Raw genomic sequence first — 22,623 nt, forward strand, 5'->3', positions numbered from 1 at the left:
TTATCATTCCAATATACAATAGACCTTTTTATATACTTCGCACTAAATTAGAAGGAAACAAAAACAACGTCATGTGTATAACCTAGCGAGAAAAGGAAATATACTTAAAGAGAAGCAAGAATATTATTGTTGTGATATATCGGTATCATTTTTCAATTATAAATATTTTAAAATTGCTAAAATATTCGATTAAACCAACCACCACCTACTCAGCCTCCCACCACCATTGACAACCCAACTAAATTGCGACCGGTCGAGTTTCATTGGCATCGAGCTCAACTCGAATTAGTGGTGCTCCGCTATTAATAGATTCGTCAAAGGGCATGGTTGAGAAGGGAGAAGACATGGGTAATCATCTAGGAATTAGATGATTACCCAAGAGAAGCCAGCCAAGCTGCCGATTGGGTAGCGAAAACGCATCATCTCAAATTCCTTTCTACAAATTGGTTATATGCACCTCCCCAACCTTTTTTCAGTATTTTATGTTCTGAATCAAACCTATCGTCTACTTGTAATCCTTGCTTATGAATGAATGAATTACCTATTTCAGATCCAAATAAAAATCTAAGAATTAGATGAGTTTGAGGGTGGATTGGTCATTGTGCATTTGAATTACCAGTCTCAAGATTTCTTGAGGATGTAAATTGATATTGCAATAAAAAGTAGAGATGCATTTATAATTTATTTATTTAATTTTCTGGTAGTGATGGTGTTTGGCCAAGGCAATTCATTGTTCTGCTCGTAATAAATCGAATTTACCAGAAAAGAAAAAGAAGAAGAAGAGGTAACTGCTGCGCTTAAGAAGACAGTGGACAAGTTCCGATTTGCAATTTCCTTTTCAAAATAGAAAGGCTCGTAGAAATTAATGCGTACTTTCCAGAAATATCCATACTTTCCAGAATATGACCGCCGGCATTAATTCGCCCTAAAGGGCAAAATCAGCCATCCCTCGCTCCTCTCCCATCGGCGACCGCACCCCGACCGGCCACCGCGCCTCCACCGGCAGCCACCGCGCAAGCTCTTCTTCCACCGCCGAATATCAACGAGGTAGCGCCACCTCTCTCGCCGGAGCCCCGTTGCTCCTCTGGCTTTGGTTTTCGTGTGTTCGAGACTGTTCTCGTGATGCGTTCTTTTCCACCTTCAATTTCAGTTTTCCGATACTCTTCTTTCCCCCCCTCGACTATGAGTTCTCTGATTTTCCTCTGGCCTGAGGCTTTAGACGTGGCTATTTCTCATCTTTTGTCAGAGTTCCTTGCCTTTTCCCGTTCAGATTGTCCATGCGTAAAATGGAAATCCAACAAACCAAGAAGCAAAACGATGCCGAGAAGAGTGCTCGTGTTTTCCCCCCTTTCCGTCTGCTCATTCACATTGGTTTTTGCTTGTGCACCCCATTTTACCGATCTGAAATCGAATGCTGCTTCGTGATGAGGCTAATAGATGCACAATGGGTCACGCACCGACAAGCATGGTCGTGTGCTTTTGGTCTCGGCGGCCAGAAGCGGTCGAGATGGAAACGTCAGTATTTATATCCACCGATTCCCTCGTCTTTTAGTCAGAGATCAAAGGAGGTTCTTGTATAGCGTTATCCCCATTAGATCCCGCAAACACCTACCGACCATCAAGCATTAATACTTAGAAATAATAGCCAAGTGCCTTACCACAACATTGCTAGATTTTCAATGTTCTTTGTTAACTAACCACCGTCGAATTTAGATTATTTGTCCTAAATCTTACAGATGCAGTATGCTCTTAAAATTTATGGACGTCATTGGGATTCTCTCTACTTTAAGCAGCTTGTTACGCGATCAGTTGCATCGATGTTATTACAAGTATATATTATATCCTATGAGATTTGCATGAAGCTAGATATTTCGTGTCCAAGGTGCTTGCTTGGCTCTGATGTTTGTTGATGTGTCTTCTTTGTAGACATTTAGAAGCATGGTGCCCGGGCTTGATCTTCCCGAGGAAGAAGCTAGAAGAGTTATAGAAACAATTGCATCCTCTGGGACATTCTGGTATCCAAGTACCCTCGCGCAATTTTCCTTTGAATGATCCTGTTTCTCATTGCACACATGATCCTACTTTTTCGCATAACTGACCACAGTAACCATTCTAACCTCTCTGCTGTCAATGCTACTTTATTTAATTGTTAATCGAGTCACTATGGTTGTCTGATGCATGTTTATCTTGGCATATTTGCTTGTGGATGAAATTCCTGTCTTAGTGTTTGGATTGCGATAGAAAAGGTTGTCTCATTCACTATATCAATGTAGTTATTCTTCTGGTTTTGCATATTTCGCATCACCTCCATTCATGATCCAGAATAGACGCTTCTTGTTTCTTGTTTTGCTCCCTCTTTGATGTCCTTCTAATTTTGTCATCACTGGGGGTTGGTTTTTGTCCTTAACCAAAAGGATAGGAGATAACAGATAAAGCTTCTTAATTTCTTCAACAATGGTAGCATTCTCTGCTTAAAAAAAAAAAAAAAAAAAAAAAAAAATCAGAATAATTCATTTAAGAAGTCAATCATGAGACTCACTATGATTGGTGAACCTTATAGTTAAGTTTGCGTGTCCTTTCATCCTTCAACATGTCAAAATTTAATTAAACTTGTAAATGTTTAGCTTTTGAAGAATGAATGTTGCCTTGACTTTGTTGGAACTTTTCATTAATCTCTCAGGATTGAATGGGATCAAGTGAAGACTATTCTATCTGTTAAATTGAAGCAGGTATGGGGAGGTATGTAAGCGTCTAAGATTGCGGCATTTATCGTCCTAGGTATGAATTTTTTAGGCTTCTAGTGTCAGTTTATGATTATTATTTTGATGTACTACAAAGGTCCTGTCAGATTATCCCGAAGCAAAAATGACCACTGAAGAGCAAAGCGCTTCTTTGGGAGAGACCCACCAAGAGTTGGTAACAAGGTTGGATGAAGGTAAATTATTAACATTGATAACTTACTTGGCAAATACTGAAATGCGCCTTTAGCTCTTCATCTGCTGTTGTTGTGAATTCTCAGCTACTCTTGCTTGCATTAGTTGATGGTTCTTTTGATATAGGCAGAATATACTTAGGACTTTCTTTCTCAAAGCTCGAAGGTAGTCCAGTGGTTATCCTGAGTTATTGCACTTGCCCTTGAGGTTGTACTGAAATTTCTTTTTAGCTCGGAATTGCCTTTGTTTTCTTATAATTTGACAATATATTTTCTTCCTGCTGGTCTTCTGAACTGATTGTGTAGGTAGAATACTCTGTAATGGTAGGATGAAGTGCTGTTCTTTAAAGGGAAATATTATTATTTGTTGTTATTTTTTTGGGTTAGGTGGTTAATTTAGCTCGTTGGCCTGTAAGAAATTTAGTTTTGAGAGTTGTAGGACATCCTTTAATAGACTGATACGACTCTGTATATCTTGAAAATCTTAAATGGTAAATTTTTTCAGTTTAGTGCTTCTCTATCATCTTTAGATATCATTTCTCTAATCAGAGATTGTCGTGATGTCATCTTCGAGTATGTCATGCATCTGAGATCAAACACTTTATTCTGTAACAATGTGTCTCTTAGGTCAAGAAACTAGAGCTCATTGAGTGCTTATCATAACACTTTTGCTAGGTAACAAGCCTTCGTTGTTCTTTTGCTCTGCCTTTAGTGCTTGAAGCAAGTCTGTGACTTCGATTGGATTTTTGTATGGTTACAATCTAGGTGTACTTACTCATCTGATGCTATTATGTGTTTTACTTTCCAGCTCTTCTCAGCTTCGATGAGGGTCCACCATTCACCCTTCAAAGGCTATGTGAGGTATCGCCTATTTTTGTTTTTACTTATTTGTTTGTATTTTTAGCAATCAAATTATATATGTAATTCTTCTGATTCTTTGGTGTACATGCTGGATTTTTTGGAACTTTTGTGGTTCTTGCTTAAGGCAGAGGGTTAGTTGGTGAATGGTTGTGTTTGTCATTTTTTTGCACGGTTTTTCTTTTTCTTGTGCTCTAAATAGCCTTGCAGGGATTAATTTCAAATCCATCTAATTTTTTTTTTCATTCCCACCTTTTTACAGATACTTCTATCTGCACAGAGCATATATCCAAAACTCTCAAAGCTTGCTTTAGCACTTGAAAAGGTTTGTTGTTAATCATGCTAAAAAGCTGGAGGCTACTTTGTATATACTTATCCATGAGATCATCTCATTTTGCCCAACTGTTGTGCAAACCCAAATGCTCTTCCTCTGGGGATGACGCTACCTCGATATGAAATTTTGGTTAGCGTATACTTCATCTGATTTTCAACCATGAAAGTTTGATTGGTTCCAATAATGAATTCCTCACTGCTTATCAGGAATAAGTGTAGTTAGGGTGTGTTTGGCAATAATTCTATTCCCAGAATAATTTCTAATTATAAATAATTCTTTTTTATTCTATTTTCGGGAACAATTTTTAAGCATTTTAAGGCGTTTGGTAATTGTCCAAAATTCTATTCTTGGAATTGAATTGCTCAATACCGTTTTCAAAATTTCTAGTTCAAACCATTTTCTTTTAATTTTTTTAGTGATTTTATAACTTTTTTATTTTCTTTCTCATCTTCTTCAAGCTTTGGTAGGTTGCTAGCCTTGGGATGATCGGCGATCGGCCAAACGAGGGCTGTTTACCTTGCCAGCCTCCGGTGAGGTCGCGCCTCATTGGCCGAGCTCGCCTAGTCGCCGGCGGGGCTTGGCCTCGCCTTGGCCAGGCAACACTGACCTTGTGGTGGCTCGGCAAGGTTGAGTCCCGTGGATAGCTGGGCAAACTCGGCCTCGTTGGATTTGGGCGAGGCTCAACCTTGCCTAGCCATGGCTCGGCCGATCCTCGCCTGGCAGGCAAGGCTCACCGATGGTTGGGGGAGGCCCGAGCGAGGCCTGCCTAGCCACCGGCAATCTCGCCCTAGCCTAGTGAGCCTTTGGCTAGCTTGCTAGACCTCGCCCAACTAGTCGCCAGCAGTGGTTGACAGTGGCGGCAGTGGAAGAAGAAAAGAGAAGGAAGAAGAATAGGAAGAAGAGAGGAGAAAAATGAAATTTGGATTAGCTTGATTCTGAAATTATTCCCGGAATTATAGAAGCAACTTTTTTTAACTCTTTGATTTTGTTCCAAACCTATTCCCCTAGAACAAATTTGTTCATGGGAACAAAAAATTTACCATTCCAAATTTATTACGAGAACAAAAGAACATAATCAAACACTATTTGGCAAGTTGCCAAATGTGCCCTTAATCTGTCAAGGCCGTGCTCCATATCTTGTTTGATTGGCCCTGGAATGGAATTATTGTGATGCTAAAATTATGGCTTTGGTATAGAGGACATTAGGTGCAAAGCAAATTGCTTCATAATTTGATACTTTGATGCTTTAGAGGTTGATTTTGATATTTCGTATATTCATCTTCCTTAAAGTTCCGGCTGTTCTACTTTCTGGCCTTTGCTTTCTCATCGGCCTGTTTTTTATACTGGTTCTACTTCAACCCTTCTCTGTTAAAAATTTAATGCATGAGTCACCTAAAGAGGTGTGGCAGAGCCTATTGTATCTCAAACAATTTGGCTAATCTGCAAGATAAGAGTAATAAATTGCCACCTCCACCATGGTGGTGCGACAGACATCGATATCTTTGAGATGTTTTAATTGACTATGACATTGTTTGAAAAACAATAGAGCTTTTTACAAAAAATACATTATTCTCTGCCTTTTAGACTTTAAAGCACCTGGGTGATTGATTGGTTATGGATAAGAGACATGGACAGAATGTCCACTTCCCTTAGAGCTTTACCTTTTGCTGGTGTCACTTGTTCTTTATATTATCAAGTCTCAAGTTGGTTTTCATTTTCGTATTGCTAAGTCAAGGAATGAGTATTACTCGTCCATTCACATCTCTAGTCTGTATCTCATCATCTATTAGGTATTACTGACCTGTGCTTACTGCTCTTGCCGCAGAATCTGCTGGTCACGTCTATGTTGACAAGCTGTTCCAACCAGCAAATGATGATACAGGAATCTGAGAACCCAAAGAAGGCCGGTGAAGAGGTTAAGATGCAATCTAGCTTAGAGCAAGAAGGAATTGATGTTGTCATGGGGGACAGAGATGTAACAGTGGCTGCGATGGAGGAGGCTGATGTTGAAGAGGGTATATCTGCTGATATGGACACCTTCGGAGAAATAGTTGGCCCATCAGAAACAAGTTCTCCCCCGCCCATTACTCCTAGTTGATTTTCTGGTTGAACCGGTTCATTTCTTCTTTCTGCACAGAGTGCTGAGGCTTGTCCAATGTCACGGCTTGGTGAGAGCGGGCTTTGATTATGGATGGCATCGTTTCTTCCATGCTGCAGCGGTGAGGGAAACCACATAGTGCGTTCTAAGATATCGTAGATGACACTGCTGGTGATTTAATTCGAGGGAGGATCCCCATGTTTTAGCTCACATTAGTCAAATTTGTTATCTTTTTAAATTTATGGATTACTAAAATGGTAATGTTGGTACATAAAGATACGCTCTATGCTTATCTGACATTTTGTTATGCGGGACTATTAAAATTTATTTTCAGCATTTCGTATCTTGTTATCTAATCAAGGAGCTTTTTGTCTATACGATGGACTTTAGAGAATTTTGGCGGGAGACACTATGTTAGCTTGCAATGCGAGTAGCTGATTATCACCTGATATGGATTAGTTGTAAACAGACAAAAAATGATATTTCACAGTATGTAGGTCAATTACGGTCTGTTGGGTTGCACAATAGTTTTTGGCTTGCAATTTGAAGTAGGTGTTGATGGCAATGGCTCAGGGTCTCATGGTTGAGCTCCTCGAAATATCACCGTCTAAAGTCTGCTTTTGTTGAGAATTGAGCTCAAGAAAGCCTGCTCTACCCATCTTACCCTTCGGAAGCTCTAAGTGAGCTGTGAGAGCCAAACTTCTATTATAGTTACATATAAATTAACCAATCGATATATCCTTTGATGACCATGCATAAAAAAATATCTCTTGGTATGAGACTCTTAAAACTACCAAGACCTTGTTTGCTCTCAGCTTGACCTTCCATTCTAACATTCTAGCACGGTGTAGAAGTCATCGTAACGTCTGTAAATGATTTTTTATGGGAACGAATTAGCCTTTCTAATTTCTTGGTCATCTTACTCTGACGGCGAGGAACTCGTGATGCCATGAACCAATTACCCACTCAACAATACCTCATTCAAACTAAAAGACAAAAAGAAGGAAAGGAAAACATTTGAGAAATCTGGCTATGCGTATGAGACTGTCAATAAGTATTTATCTTGATGGGATCAACCTAAAAGATCAAGAAGAAGCCATGAGCAGGTACTTACCTACATGCTCATAGATAAGCTATTTCATTCATACAAAAGAGGTGCCATCCAACACATTGCCACTCCCAACCCTTGTGAGAACTGCAACTTGGTCAAGCATGACCACCTGCAGTTCCCAGCATAGGAAGGTAATATATTGCAGGCTATTTCAGACTCTCCAATGTCTCGGACACATCACAAGCATTTTTGGTTAGAGAGGGAGAGAGAGAGAGAGAGAGAGAGAGAGAGAGAGAGAGAGAGAGAGAGATTTATACAAAATATACACAGTAAAAAGCATCTTCGGTATGTCCAAATCCCTGATCGGTCAAGGGTATACAATTCAGCAACCTGAAAGTGGCGTTGCATATGAAAAGTACACGGGACTACTGAATTCCAATAGTACATGAGGCAACGATTTCATTCACCTTTTAATGACCCGAAAAAATTCAGAGGAAACTCTTGAGCAACTTCCAATGCGTAACTACTGGAATGTCAGATTATCATTTTGCAGACCTGAGATAAACCAGCAGAAAGCTCTAAACTATCATCTAGGAGCAACATAAGGACTTCGAATAAATGGTAATCACAGGAAGTGGGTAAGAATTTCAACCTTGACCACTAGAAGGATGAGGTTCCAACAGAAGAGTACCCAGCTGCTCTCATCTCCTTTAGGGTTCCTGATAACCAGTCCAAGCCCTCATAAAGCCCATCTCCCCTGAGTGCACAAGTCCCCTGTATGTGCCATTTTCTGTTCTTAAGGTCAAAGAGACCCAAGCCTTCACAAACTTCCATTGGTGTCATAGCTCCTTTCTAGAAATAAAAGATACATCATAAGCCTCATATCATGTCTTAGCCACTTTAGAACAATCTAAAGCTGATTGCTGATTGCCAGAATTATACAAAAATCACCAGATGGTAACAGAACCTAGTTCTAAACCATATTAGCATATCTGATTGTGTGCCTGTTCAGATCAATCTCCTAAAAGAGTGTAATCTAGCAGCTAATTTGGTAAACAATTTATGTAATGTATAGACCAATGTGAACTTGCTTCCCTTAATTTGTAAAATCAGTCCAGGGAATTCGCAATAGGCATATATTACGGAACTTGAACAGTTATTCTTCGACTCTCAGAAATCTTGCAGTCTAAACACTGGCTCTTCATTCCCTGCATCTCTTCCTAAAATCTCTGCAGCTTAAACATACTGCATCCATCATTTATGCACCGATTTTTCCCAGTTGTCTCTCAGAAAGGATAGAGGTCTAAGAAGTCAATGGCGAGCACTCTGGAAAAAGGACCTTGAATATGGGAATCAGAGGACATGGTACCAAATAAAGTAAGTCTCAAGGGTAATCACACAAATCCCCCTCAAAATATTCCCCTCAACAAAAATGTACAGATATTATTACAGCATCAATTGATATATCTGTAAGAAGCAATGATAAAAGGCATTGCATGTAGCTTCACCTACTAAAGAAGAAATGCTACTTGATTTGAAATGAAACCCAAGAAGACAAATTTGCACGATTCTTTTTACAGACGACACATATCTACCTGACATACACAAATAGATTGTTCCAACTGGAGTCTGAATATACGATTTATAATTATTAGTCTCAAGGAGAAACTAATCAGAGTATAAGCATGAAAAGACAGTTATTAGAATGTACCACAAAAACATTAAGCAAAGATGACTTTTCTTTCCTAGTCAAGTAAGTTACAGCCCAATGGTTAGCTAACTAAATCCTAATTCTCATGCATGCATGTACACAGTACATATTTATCTCCTAGCAAGTGTGCTTCTCCAAGTTTCGAGGCCAAATTTTAAGCCCATTCTCACTTAGATAGATTTGCATACATAAGTTTATACATTAACTTCTAATGAATCCACCAACAGATGAATACAAAGACTGGAGAGAAGACATAGCAGTATAACCAAACTGCCCTAACTAAAAAGTGAAATTGGAACAGGATACCCTGGCCTCTTGCAATGAAGAGGTTCATGAATGCTTGATATTTAAAAACACTAGCAGAACATACCATGTCTTGTTTATTTGCAAACACCAGGATGGCACTGTTGAGCATGAATGGATCATTGATAATGGCCTGAGGGAAAAGCAGAAGTTTAAAAAAGCATTAATCATGTAAAGCCACAGTCAATATGCCAGCCATCTCAATAAAACCTGAAATTCTGCTTTGGCCCTTCCAATTCTCTCCCTATCCAGTGAATCAACAACATAGATCTGCAGCAAAACATTTAACAACTGTCTCAAACATACATTCCTCATCCACATGCACACTGCAAAACTCAGCCCTCTTAAGCTCCATGATTCGGTTAGATAAACGCAAAATAACTGCTATAGAATAAATTGTTAGGACACTCAATCTATAAAAAAACCCTTGGAAGTAAACAAGCAAATATGCGGCTAAAAGAGCGCAGAATTACCAGCCCATCAGTATTATTAAAGTAGTGCCTCCACAAAGGTCTAAGTTTCTCTTGCCCACCAACATCCCAAACGGTGAATATGACATTCTTGTACTGTACTTTCTCCACATTGAAACCTACACATAGAAAAGACAATCAGCACTTATCCCGTTCCATCCAGAACACCATTTATATGTCAATGATGTAAACATGGCATGGTAGAAACTCTCAACAAGCCAGGACAGAGGGCACTTTTGTAAGTCCTAGAAAACAGGCAAGTTTGCCTAGATGAAAGTTCCAAAGAAGCAGATACACAGAATCTCAATGGAATAGTTAAGGGGCATACTCCATGAACCCAATAAATGAATCTAGATGGCAACAAAGCAGTTGACATATTTGCTACTTTATAGACATCTCAGGTGCCAAAACAACAGAAATAAGAGTTTTCATTCCCTGAAACAACTTGAAGGAGATTTTCTCTTTAATTCAGAGGTGTGATAATGACATCCTTAAGAACAGAGACATTGGGGTAAAGAGTTAATCCCATTTTGAGAGCAAGCTAAGCAGGTTTTCTTCCTTCACTAAAACTTATCCATATATGACTCAAATACAAACACGATTTCTACACTAAATTGGCAAAAACCCAAAAAGGTGCAAACATTTGCAACGTGACAATAAAGACGAATTTCCAAGTGTAGGGACTAGTGCATGTCCAGGAAAATTTCATTTCTAAGCAAAGGTGGAAGACTCAGATTCAATTGATGAAAGAGGTAAAAGTTGCAACAGTTCAATCAAAGCCTGTTGTGAATGGTGACCGCTGGTTTTCAAAATAGAAGGTCACTCCTCCGACGAAGCAAAAGTGAGGTCTCAAGCACAACAAAGTGATCAGATGGAAGAAAATTCCTGCTCTTTCATGCACCGGGGGGTGGATGAGTCTTTAAGAAATAGAGTACACGGTTCAAATCACGTGGATAGAATATCATAGCAACAATGGGCACTGCCTGCAGGAAATTGTAAAGGGTAGTTTCGAGGCTAACTCCAAATGAAACGGCCATCCAAAAGCGTGAACAAAGAAGATGGACCTACCAATGGTAGGGACAGTCGATAGTACTTCTCCAATGTGCAATTTGTAGAGAATGGTTGTTTTACCAGCTGCATCCAGGCCAAGCATCACAACCTAAGCCAACTCAAAGAACAGGGCTATTACCCAACATACTTAATCGGGAAATGCAGATAAAGAAACAAAAACATGACTTGCCCCACCCAGTAGCACGAAATCAATCTATATAACTCGAGACGGCAATCAAACGGGAATATGCATTCAGATACGATAACCAAACCGATTTCAGATACGATATCTGTAGAACCTGAGCTGATGCTCGACCAAACTGAAACTGGAGCAAGTAAAAAAATTGTCATCACCACTAAAGCACGATTTTTCTGTAATCGTGTCCATTGTAGGCAAAGTCGAGATGCGAAAAACAGGGGATTCTGGAGTTTCCGTGTTGGTAGACTACATCTATGGGTAGCAAAACAAAGTCCGAATTCCCTTTTCTTCTGATAAGCAGAGAAAAGAATCGGGTAGAGAAATCATTCGCGACGACAAGTGCAGCACAGGAGAGAAGGCGAAATGAAGAAGAGGCGGGGAAGAGTAGAGAGTACCCGCATCTCGGTGTTGCCGAAGAAAGTATCGAAGAGCTTGCGAAAGGCTTGACCCATGTTTGTCTTTTTTGCCTCCTCCTCCTCCTCCGGTCAAGGTCGATCAGGTCGGCGATCGGAGACCAGCAACGAGTCGATGATTCTCAAGAAGAACAGCAGCAGCAGCAGCAGCAGCAGCGAAATCCGAATTCGCGATGATGGATCGATTCCGCCCACCACAACCCGAAGCCCGCACACGCAGACGCACACGCAGACGCAGCTCCTCTTTCTCTCTCTCTCTCTTTTTCCTTTTCCTTTTCCTTTCTAAGTTCTTTCCGGGAAAAAGAGGAGCTCTTTTCGGGGTATTATTTTTTCAATAAAATGATGTCTTTTTCTTTTGTTTTGTTGAACTGAAAATACTCATTTTCCTCCTGACTTAAAACTTATTGAGCAAACTTAGGACCTATTTGATAATTGGTTAATTCTGGACTATTTTTTATTTTTTTTCAAAACAAAAAAGAATATGAATTTATTTGGTAATGTCGGCTAATTATTGCACTCTCGAGAACACCGTTCCCGAAAATAAATTTAAACGTAATCAAAATGCAGAAAGAAGTTACTTTTTTGTCATTGAGAATAATTCTAGAATTAAGCCCAAGTTATTTTCTTTTTATTTCTATTTTTTTCTTCTTCTTCTTTTCTTCTCTAACCAGCCACCTTGACATGGCGATGGCCGGCGACCTCATTGGAGCCTCACGTGGCTAAGCGAGGTGACGCTCCCTTGAGAAAGAAAGAAAGAAGAAGAGAAGGGAGAAAAAAAAAAAATCATAAAATTATTAAAAAATTAAAAGAAATTTTACAACACAGAAAAATTTAAGAATCGCACCAAACGCATTTATATTATTTTTATTTTAGAAATAATATTTTATGTAATTACCAAATGTCTTCAAATGCTCACAAACTCGTCAAGGAAACAAAAGTAGAAAGAACTATTTCTAAGTATAAATTGTTATTAGGAATAACATGGTTATTAAACAAGTCCTTATACTCCTTAATCCTTATCATTCTCTTTTTATTTCTTCAATTCTGGGTGGATTATTATAGCCACCCACCATATATCTTTTTGTATATTTTTATCCGTGCGATAATGTTGCAATTTTTTTTTTACTGAGAAGCATCGCTGAAATACCTTTTGAATATGGATTGATGAGTAAAGACCTTTTGATTATTTGACGGTCCTTTGTACATACAACAATTTGGGTATTTCTACCTATTACTAACATTTAACAACATTTACTAAACTACACAAGCAATGTATGGTTTCCATGATCTAGCACTACTTATTTACAATCTCGGAAATCACTGGCTTTACTGCCTAACAGCTGCCGCCTCCACTTCTTCAATTATTATCTTTATGACAGTTGCGTCTGAGATTCCTAGCACCATTATGAAGGTTACATCCCTTCCGCTCCTTCGCAATTATCATCACTAATTGTTCCCACAATAATAGGCTCCACTTCTAGCAACCACAGCCGAAATAGTTAGGTTCACGACTCCACAATTAACTCATTCCAACTTCCTAGACAATTATATTAGTTGTAGTCAACTAGGCTTGTCAACTAATAGCTTTCAACACTTTGCCTTGCCATTGACAGTCTTTGTCGATTAGAACTGGATCCCCTTATCTACGGATTGCGTTGTATTGACTAGTCTTTAAAACTTTGTCATTTCTGCTTTTGTCATTGGTCTAACAAGTTCTCATCAATTTGACTACCGACATATAGGGCTGTCGAACAGGTGGGTAGATCAAATTTGGGTTGGGTCAAGAATAGTCTGACTCAAATTAACACGTTTAATCCGTTTGACCCATTTATATATAGTACAAATTTAGTGACTCATTCCCGTTCCGACTTGTGCCCAATCTATTTATTTAAATACTTCCATATTTAATCTAACCTATGAAAATTTATATCAACCTCTTTAACCCACTTTAAACTTTTTATGTGTATATATGTTATTTGGATAAAATTGCTATCTCGACTACAAGATGCTGAAAAGTTGGCTTTTAATATTACATAGAATTTTCAAGTTTTGTATTAATTCACAATAAAAACAAGAGAAAGTTAGTATTTGGTAGTGAATTTATAAATTACCGCAATGAATAACGTGGAGGAATTGAAATTTTAATTGAATGGAATTTAAGATGTCGAAGAAGGTGGTTTTTCCTGACCATGGATTGTAGTGACATAAAAAAACCAATGCCAAATACAACCAATGAAAGCTAAACTATAATAACTAACAAACAAAACTTAAAAGATTAATAAATAAAAAATAATGGGCAAAAAAAAAGAAGCCATCTTGATATTTTAATAAAAGTGAAATCAGGAGAACCCACCAAAACTTCTTTATACTTGGAATAGTCCAAAGAGTATTATTTTCTCATAGGAGGCGAAAACAGAGTCACAAAAATGACTTGAATCTAGTTAATCTGTGAACCCATTCAACACGGTATATTTTTTTGCTTTGTCATTTTAAACTTATTTATAATCCATTTACTGAATATAATTAATCCATATAATAGCTTAACCTGTTAAATATAATAGGTACATGATAGAGTAACACCTGGGGACATTTTTCAGTGTCAACGACTTTCAATAATGACAGTACCTCGTCTATTTTGCTGGTCAGTAAAATGGATCCTCTCTCTGGCTTTGATTCTAAGTTTTTAGCGGGAGTCAACCTGTCTAACAGCCACACTTCAGAGAATTCCAATATAACATAACCAAAGTAAGAAGAAACCATAATTTTTATCACTTCATAAAAAATAAGGAGACCAATGTCTCCTACTTGAAAAGTAGATATGTAGGTGATCAACAGAGAAAAGGCCTCCCCAAGATAAACCTAAGAGGGAGCACAGGATGGTGTTTGGAGCGTTGGATCTAGAGTACTAAAACTATGTTTTTGTCGTTCAAATATAAGCACATTCTGGACCTGAACAAGTCCTTAAATTACTTCATTTGAACTCTAGGGTACAAAATTCAGGAGTATTCTTAGGTTAGAGGAGAAGACAGATATTCTCTTACCAACAAGGGGTGTAAGGCCTACAGGCACCGAAATGAATGTAGCCTGGCTGGGTGTCCTCACTGAAAGGATTACTGCAGGCAGCCCTCATAGGTGGCAACACCCCCGGAGGAGGATAGGCCAGCGGACTGGCCTTCAACTGCTCTTCAATGCGTGCCCATGACGCTGGCCTTCAACTGCCTGCTCTTCACTGCGTGCCCATAAATCTAAGAAGGAGCAGAGGGGATGGTGTCTGGAAAGTTGGATCCAGAGCACTAAAACTATGTTTTTGTTGTTCAATATAAGCACATTCAATTGTTCTTCTTAAATGGAAATAATCTCACAGATGTCGTCGCTGACAAATTTTTTGGAAAAACTTAGCTGACTGCACCGATACTCTTGGTAGAGTAACGATGCAATCTGCACCCCACAATTTCCCAATCGGTTGACTTTTTTTGTCAGATTTCAAAATCCCAATTGTTGGGATTTGATTCCATAAATAAATAAAAAGTTACCAAAGTTAAGTTTAATGGGAAAAAAAATCTAGAATTATTATTGACTGAAATTCAGTCGGATTCCCATTAAGGATTGTGGGATTGGTGACAATGGTTTTGGAAACAATCATCTCACCAATGAAGTTTGAGAAGAGTAGGCTCCTTAGCGGTAGTCGCATATTTTAATAAATTGTGAAATGAAAACAGGATGAGATAAGTCTTCCACGAAAAGCTTTTCATTTAGAGATACAACCGTATTAGGGTATTGAGTCCATCGCCAACCGTTCGTTGAAAAAAGAATTTTGGAAAAAAAATGGAAGTTGAATCCATCTAATATTATTTTTGTCCATGACTTCTTAAATGTCATTTGTATTATTCTGGACCGGTACTCCACCCTCTAATTGTAGCCAATTACACCATGGATTTCCTTTTTCTGGAATGATGTCATTGGATTTGTTTCTTTAAATGTGATTACACACATGCAAAACCACTGATTTTTTTACTAATCGGGTTGCCCCTTGTGAGCAAAATAGGGATTAACGGTCCAAGTTGCGCTGTCCCTAGTAGAAAGCAATGGTGCCGTCATGCAAAAGCACAGCGCCAAGATTATTATTACCTAATTGATCCAGGCAATGGTAATGGGTTTAAGATGTTTCCCACCAAACCCTCTCTGTTCGACTCCCACCTAAATTTCTTACGTTCGACTCCTTTATAATTCATGGGCTAACGAAGAACCTTCGCATTCAAGCCATTGGGTGGTGCTAGTTCATCCCCCCTTGTGAGCTGTGACGACGTGATGTCTTCTTCGCCTTCCGACAGCGTTCAGTGTCTCGACCCACCTCGTGAAATGAGGACCTCAGGCAGCGGCAGCGGCAGCCCCCACGTCGCCGTCCTGGCCTTCCCCTTCGGAACCCACGCCGCTCCCCTCCTCGCCGTCATCCGCCGCCTGGCCTCCGCCACCCCCGACACGCTCTACTCTTTCTTCAGCACTGCCGATTCCATCGCCTCCGTCTTCTCGGCTTACCGCCACTTGCCCAACTTGAGAGCTTACCACGTGGGAGCCGGAGTACCGGAGGGTCATGTGCGGGTGGGCAAGCCAGAAGAGGACATCGAGCTGTTCCTCAGGGCCGCCCCAGCCAACTTCAGGAAGGGGATGGAGCGGGCAGTGGCCGAGACGGGGAGGACGGTGAGCTGCTTGGTCACCGACGCCTTCTTCTGGTTCGCCGCGGATATGGCCGCGGAGATGGAGTTGCCGTGGGTGGCCTTCTGGACTGCTGGCCCTGCCTCTCTCTCTGCCCATCTCTACACCGAGCATATCAGGCAGACTCTCGGCGCCAGCCTAGGTATTGAAGTAATTTATGGGGGCAAGTACTGTGTTATAGTTCACCAAGGGCCTGCCTGTTTGGTAAAAATTATTTTTGTTCCCCAAAATTTATTTATGTTTTTTTTATTCCAGCCAAAAAAAAAAAGAATAAAATTATGTTTGGTAAAAATTTTATTTCCGAGAATTGATTTGGATTAGAAACAAAAAGTAAAAAAAAAAAAATTAAATTCTTGTTCTCGGAAATAATTTTTCTTTTTTCTTATCTTTTCTTCTCTTTCCTTTCCTTCTTCTTCCTTTGATCGGTCGCCAACCTCGGCCATGGCCAACGACTGGCTAACTAGGGCCAGCGACCTTGTCAAAGCGTCACCGACCGGCGCGAGGCTCGGCCTCGCCCAAATCTGGCAAGGCCGAGCCTCACGGTGGCCAAGTGAGCCTTCGGCGAGTTACCAAACGTGTTCTTATATTTGGAAATTATTTTAGAAAACATAAACAAATAAAACCATCAAAATAAAATTATTACTTAACGCGCCCCAACTCTTACGTGATATCACGATATGACGTGCGATATCATCCGATCACATACCGAAGTCCTTGTCCCTTCGTTTCATTCCACTCAATTAGCTAGTGAAGTGAAATTCCTTTCGAATTTGCAGGAATGGACGGGCGAGCAGATGAGACCCTGCAATTCATCCCGGGAATGTCAAAAATACGCATCAGGGATTTGCCAGAAGGAGTCGTGTTCGGGAACTTGGATTCACTCTTCTCCCGCATGCTTTGCGACATGGGCAGGGCCTTGCCGAGAGCAGCTGCAGTTTTCCTGAACAGCTTCGAGGAGTTGGACCCAACCATAACCGCTGATCTCAAGTCCAAGCTCAACAACTTCCTCAACGTGGGTCCCTTCAACCTCACAGCCACTCAGCCCGGCGCTCCCGACGAAAGCGAGTGCATGTCGTGGCTGGACGGACAAGGGCGGGCCTCCGTTGCCTACGTTAGCTTTGGGTCAGTGACGGTGCCTCCTCGCGAGGAGATTGTGGAACTAGCAGAGGCCTTGGAAGCGAGCCGAGTGCCATTCATATGGTCTCTCAAGGACCATCTAAGAGAGAATCTGCCAGAGGGGTTTCTTGAGAGGAACGAGACAAGAGGGATGATGGTGGCATGGGCACCCCAGGAAGAGATACTGAAGCATGCTGCGATCGGCGCATTTATAACGCACTGCGGTTGGAACTCTTTGCTGGAGAGCATAGGGGGTGGAGGGGTGGCCATGATGTGTAGGCCGTTCTTTGGGGATCAGAGGTTGAATGGGCGGATGATGGAGGAGGTGTGGGGGCTTGGAGTGGGAGTTGAGGGGGGTGTGTTCACCAAGCAGGCCCTGCTGAGTTGCTTGCAGCTTCTTCTGTCCCAAGAAAGGGGGGAAATCATGAGGGACAACATGAGAGCCCTCCGACGACAAGCTGAGAAGGCGGTAGGACCGGATGGGTCCTCCACTCGCAACTTTGAACTCCTTTTGGACATTGTATCAAACGCCTAACATGTTCTCCCGTCCAACCCACTTTGCACACACCGACTGAAGTTGAAACTTCCCTATATTTCTGGCTCATTGCTTTGGTTGAGCAATGGGTTGAATTTAATTGAAGCTTTTGCCATACTTTCCAACTCTTGAGAGGCATTCGATAGGATGGTTGACCCGCTTCCCTATATCGCTAATGTTCTGTCCTTTTTTAGGAGGAGAGCTGTAGATGATGGCGATTTCAGGGGGATAAATTTGAGCAGATTTTGTGCGACGTTAGCCCGTCCCTCGTTAGTGGATCATTCTATTTTCTTTCTTGATGGAAAAATTAGAGAATGTAAGAACATAGCAGCTACTCTAAATCAGTATTGTTTTGCATTGGATCAAACAATTAATTTGAACAAATATGAAATCTATTTCAGTATGAGGCGTCCATAGAATTTGAGAAGAATCATGGCTCATGAATTGCAAGTCCCTGAAGTTGACAAAACAAACAAATATCTGAGTCTTTCATCAAACTAGAGTGTGTTTAAAAATCAAATGTTTGTATGAATTCTGGCGATTATGACATGAAATTGGAAGGTTAGAAAGAAAAAAACTGATGTCAAAAGCAGGAAAGGAAATTTTCATTAGAGTCCTCCTGCAAGTCTTGTCAATATGCAATGTCTATCTTTAAAATTTCGATATCCATTCGTTGGGCTATAGAGCAAAAAATTGCATCATTCTGATGGGAGAACAATGACCCGAAATCTGGATTGTACCGGAAGAGATGGGATTAACCTAAGCACGGAAAGGAAATGGGGGCTCGGTTGTAGGGATTCGATTACTTATAACAGGGTAATGTTGGGCAAACAAGTACAGGAGAATGAGACAAGACTACATATTTACTTTTCTCTTTGTTGCTTTTTTGCATGGAGGGAGGGTTCCTCGCCCATATTGGGGCTGGCAATTATGGGTAGAAGAGCCATTTCTCATTTTGTAATGTGGTCAGTAGGAAAATGAGGAAAACATCGGTATTAGAGAGGACAAGTGGCTTAAAAAAGGATTGATTTTGGGGGTTAGCAAATTGGAGAGAACCGTAGAGTTGCTGACTTAATAAACAAGGATGAGCAGACATTACAGGGTCTATTTGACGAACAGACTGAATGAAATCCTCATGTTTCATCAAGGACTGAAACTGCAGAAGATAACATCGGGTGGACTTGTACCAAGACGTGACATTATACGGTGAAGACTGGGTGCGATACACTCAAAGAGGAAGAAGATAAGCCTTAACATAATCGGGCTTCGTCTTCTTACCAGACACTGCGAGCTTTATGGAGCGTAGTGCGGAGCTTCAAGACAATTCCAAGAATGACTTTTCTTGTGGAGTGTCCGCCAAAATGCGTTGCCTAACAAAGAAAATCTCTACTAAAGGAATATCGTACCTGGGCCAACTTGCTCTCTTTGTCAGCAACACACGAAAACCGTTGAACATCTGCGACTGGATATAAGCAGTGTGGACAGACCCAGGACTAGACATAAAGATCTCGGTTCAAGTCCTAATTCTCTAGAACATATGGAAACCCAGAAACAAACTTTATCTTCACAAAGCAAGGACCAGATTGGAGGAATATAACGGAATCGGCCCGTGCTGTGAACAACAATTTCAGAGATAGGAACTCAAAAGCCAGGAGTAAAGCTACAGAAACTAGAGACTCACCCGATGTCTGAAAATCAACAGAGACGGATGCTTACAGAAGCAACCACTGAGCGTGCCATCTCATGTATCTGCCGTGAATACTCTAGAAAACTCATTTATGGCTTCGCCCGATCCGTCACGGTAGCGTCTGCCCTTTCAAGCTGAAACCCTGGCCTCTGTGGAAAGCCTGAAAATACTTCAGTTTGAGCAAGAAAGAGTTGCCTCTCTTTGAAGCAGATGATCTGAAACTGATAAGCACGTGGAAAGGCTCAGATCAGCCGGCTAGCGAGAAGATCTTTTACTTGAGTTTTCACATCTCTGACAAAAAAAAATTAGCCCCATGTCTAAAAGGTTCGACAGAAGAGCTGAATCGGTTGCTCAAATCCAAAGATGAAAGGCCCTATCCCGAAATTGGATCTCTTTATCCTCCACAAGCTCTTCGGAACTTCTTGTGTTCTGAGACTTACTTTTATGTTTCTCATGTTTCTGCTTAAAAGAAATGTAATGGATAAGTGCAGTAACGTTTTTATTCAAAATTGTTTATGAAAATGAAAAAATTATTGAGTTCTAAAACTTTCAGAAAATGCAATTAAATCCTAAAATTTGTCATACGTTTGGTAAAGTGTTCTTTTTTTTTTTTTCATTTTTAATTTTTAATTTTTTTTCTTTTTCTAAAACTTTCAAAAATTCAATAAAGTCCGAAAACTCGTCTCAAAAGTGGGCGAGCTCAAGTCCTAAAACTTTCAAAAAATGCAACCAATGGAAGGACTTAGATGGAACAACTTTGACAAAAAAAAGGAGGAGACTTTTTGAAAGTTTTATTCTTAAAAATTGTTCTAGAAATAATAAACAGTTTTTTTGTGTCTTACTTGCAAATTTTTGGGAACAAAAAAAGTTTTAGGACTTAATTGCATTTTCATAAAAAAAAATTTTTGACTTTCATAAAATGCATATATCCCTAAAAGTAATGTAATGGACTTAGTCTTCCGACCCAAAAAAAAAAAGATTGTTGAAGATAATTCAAGAGTCAGTAGTCTTCTGAAATGCACATTCGTGAAATCAAATGGTAGGGCCTCGTAAGATGGTCGCTGATGCGTGCGATTGAGAAATTTTTTATTAGCCGACTCACGCTGATGCCCATGCAGCTTTGACTGGGTATCCAAACTCCACTCTGAGCAATGGCAATGGGGGTTACCACGTTCCGTGTGGGATTCTCCCAACAACCGTTCTTTCACCCATCTCCACCTAAGTTTATTACATTTGATTCCTGAAATGAAACGTGTGTGCTCTCAAAGAACATCAGTTCTAAGCCTCTGCGCTGCGGGGTAGTTAATTGACAACGTGCTAACCCCCATCTCTCTACTCTCCTCTTTATAATCGGCTTCATTTGTTCACGTCTCATCTCATAACCTTCCGGACACGTTCAGAGTTTCGACACAAAACTCATACAATGAGCACCACTGGCAGTGGCAGCCCCCACGTTGCCGTCCTGGCGTTCCCATTCTCGACCCATGCGGCTCCCCTCCTTGCTGTGATCCGCCGCCTGGCCACCGCCACCCCAGACACGCTCTACTCTTTCTACAGCACTGCCAAGTCCATAGCCTCCATCTTCTCGGCTTCCAACAACTTGCCCAACGTGATAGGGTACGACGTGGGAGATGGAGTGCCAGAGGGATATGTGTGGGTGGGGAAACCACAGGAGGACATCGAGTTGTTCCTGAGGGCGGCCCCAGCCAACTTCAGGAAGGGGATGGAAGAGGCGGTGGCCAAGACGGGCAGGAGGGTGACCTGCTTGGTCACCGACGCCTTCTTCTGGTTCGCCGCGGATATGGCCGCGAAGATGGAGTTGCCGTGGGTGGCCTTCTGGACTGCTGGCCCTGCCTCTCTCTCTGTCCATCTCTACACCGAGCATATCAGGCAGACTCTTGGCGCCAGCCTAGGTATTGAAGTAATTTATGGGGCAAGTACTGTGTTATATAGTTCGCTGACTCTTACGTGATATCATGATATGATGTGCGATATCATCCGGTCACATACCGTTGTCCTTGTCACTTCGTTTCATTCCACTTAATTAGCTAGTGAAGTGAAATTCCTTTCGAATTTGCAGGAATGGACGGGCGAGCAGATGAGACCCTGCAATTCATCCCGGGAATGTCAAAAATACGCATCAGGGACTTGCCAGAAGGAGTCGTGTTCGGGAACTTGGACTCACTCTTCTCCCGCATGCTTTGCGACATGGGCAGGGCCTTGCCGAGAGCAGCTGCAGTTTTCCTGAACAGCTTCGAGGAGTTGGACCCAACCATAACCGCTGATCTCAAGTCCAAGCTCAACAACTTCCTCAACGTGGGTCCCTTCAACCTCATAGCCACTCAGCCGCGTGCTCCCGATGAAAGCAAGTGCATGTCGTGGCTGGACGGACAAGGGCGGGCCTCCGTTGCCTACATTAGCTTTGGGTCGGTGACGGTGCCTCCTCGTGAGGAGATTGTGGAACTAGCAGAGGCCTTGGAAGCGAGCCGAGTGCCATTCATATGGTCTCTCAAGGACCATTTAATAGAGACTCTTCCAGAGGGCTTTCTAAAGGGGACCGAGACAAGAGGGATGGTGGTGGCGTGGGCACCCCAGGAAGAGATACTGAGGCATGATGCAGTCGGCGCATTTATAACGCACTGCGGTTGGAACTCATTACTAGAGAGCATTGGGGGTGGAGGAGTGGCCATGATTTGTAGGCCATTCTTTGGGGACCAGCGGTTGAATGGGCGCATGATGGAGGAGGTGTGGGGGCTTGGAGTGGGAATTGAGGGGGGTGTGTTCACCAAGAAGGCCGTGTTGAGTTGCTCGCAGCTTCTTCTGGCCCAAGAAAGGGGGAAAATCATGAGGGACAACACGAGAACCCTCCGACAACAAGCTGAGAAGGCGGTTGGACCGGATGGGTCCTCCACTCACAACTTCAAGCTCCTTTTGGACATTGTATCAAACCCCTAACATGTTTTCCAGCCCAACCTATTTGGCAACAGTAGCAACTCGATTTAAAATTTTCGTTTGCTTCCGCAACCAATAGTTTCTCCCGCTTCAGTTCCTTGTAGGAAAATCAAGAGATTCCAGCATCATTTTTTTCATTTGCAAGTCGGGGCAGCCATTCTCTTATATGAACCAACATAAGCATAAACGAGAGAAGCAGCT

The 22,623-nt window shown here is 41.2% G+C and overlaps 4 protein-coding genes and 1 long non-coding RNA gene across 6 annotated transcripts; 3 read left to right on the forward strand and 2 right to left on the reverse strand.

Annotated features, from left to right (window-relative positions):
* Positions 1 to 857: 857 nt before the first annotated feature.
* On the forward strand, positions 858 to 6,597 carry LOC104450323 (serine/threonine-protein phosphatase 4 regulatory subunit 2-B). Of its 2 annotated transcripts, none has more exons than XM_010064844.3 (7): positions 858 to 1,047; positions 1,927 to 2,015; positions 2,681 to 2,739; positions 2,849 to 2,935; positions 3,741 to 3,793; positions 4,053 to 4,115; positions 5,950 to 6,597. In XM_010064844.3, the coding sequence occupies exons 2-7, from the start codon at positions 1,939 to 1,941 to the stop codon at positions 6,220 to 6,222; spliced, it is 612 nt and encodes a 203-aa protein (XP_010063146.2). In that variant the 5' UTR covers positions 858 to 1,047; positions 1,927 to 1,938; the 3' UTR covers positions 6,223 to 6,597. The 2 variants fall into 2 exon arrangements, with proteins under 2 accessions (XP_010063146.2, XP_010063140.2); XM_010064838.3 differs by having other exon boundaries at positions 860 to 1,047; positions 2,681 to 2,729; positions 2,839 to 2,935.
* A 968-nt stretch (positions 6,598 to 7,565) lies between these two features.
* On the reverse strand, positions 7,566 to 11,685 carry LOC104450346 (ADP-ribosylation factor). Its single transcript, XM_010064865.3, has 7 exons — positions 11,402 to 11,685; positions 10,826 to 10,916; positions 9,761 to 9,876; positions 9,498 to 9,557; positions 9,355 to 9,420; positions 7,926 to 8,125; positions 7,566 to 7,828 (listed from the first exon to the last, which is right to left on the reverse strand). The coding sequence occupies exons 1-6, from the start codon at positions 11,456 to 11,458 to the stop codon at positions 7,934 to 7,936; spliced, it is 582 nt and encodes a 193-aa protein (XP_010063167.1). The 5' UTR covers positions 11,459 to 11,685; the 3' UTR covers positions 7,566 to 7,828; positions 7,926 to 7,933.
* A 3,949-nt stretch (positions 11,686 to 15,634) lies between these two features.
* LOC104450361 (anthocyanidin 3-O-glucosyltransferase UFGT) lies at positions 15,635 to 17,900 on the forward strand. Its single transcript, XM_010064884.3, has 2 exons — positions 15,635 to 16,274; positions 16,909 to 17,900. Exons 1-2 carry the CDS (start codon positions 15,728 to 15,730, stop codon positions 17,781 to 17,783), a joined length of 1,422 nt encoding a protein of 473 aa, XP_010063186.2. The 5' UTR covers positions 15,635 to 15,727; the 3' UTR covers positions 17,784 to 17,900.
* A 153-nt stretch (positions 17,901 to 18,053) lies between these two features.
* LOC120290988 lies at positions 18,054 to 19,855 on the reverse strand. The gene is made up of 2 exons (XR_005548803.1): positions 18,883 to 19,855; positions 18,054 to 18,237 (listed from the first exon to the last, which is right to left on the reverse strand). It is a non-coding gene; the product is annotated as an uncharacterized LOC120290988 (long non-coding RNA).
* A 1,006-nt stretch (positions 19,856 to 20,861) lies between these two features.
* LOC104450379 (anthocyanidin 3-O-glucosyltransferase UFGT) lies at positions 20,862 to 22,566 on the forward strand. The gene is made up of 2 exons (XM_010064907.3): positions 20,862 to 21,383; positions 21,551 to 22,566. Exons 1-2 carry the CDS (start codon positions 20,894 to 20,896, stop codon positions 22,423 to 22,425), a joined length of 1,365 nt encoding a protein of 454 aa, XP_010063209.2. The 5' UTR covers positions 20,862 to 20,893; the 3' UTR covers positions 22,426 to 22,566.
* The last annotated feature ends 57 nt before the right edge of the window (positions 22,567 to 22,623 follow it).

The sequence above is a fragment of the Eucalyptus grandis genome, chromosome 1 (genome assembly GCF_016545825.1).
Source record: "Eucalyptus grandis isolate ANBG69807.140 chromosome 1, ASM1654582v1, whole genome shotgun sequence".
Classification (NCBI taxonomy): Eukaryota; Viridiplantae; Streptophyta; class Magnoliopsida; order Myrtales; family Myrtaceae; genus Eucalyptus; species Eucalyptus grandis.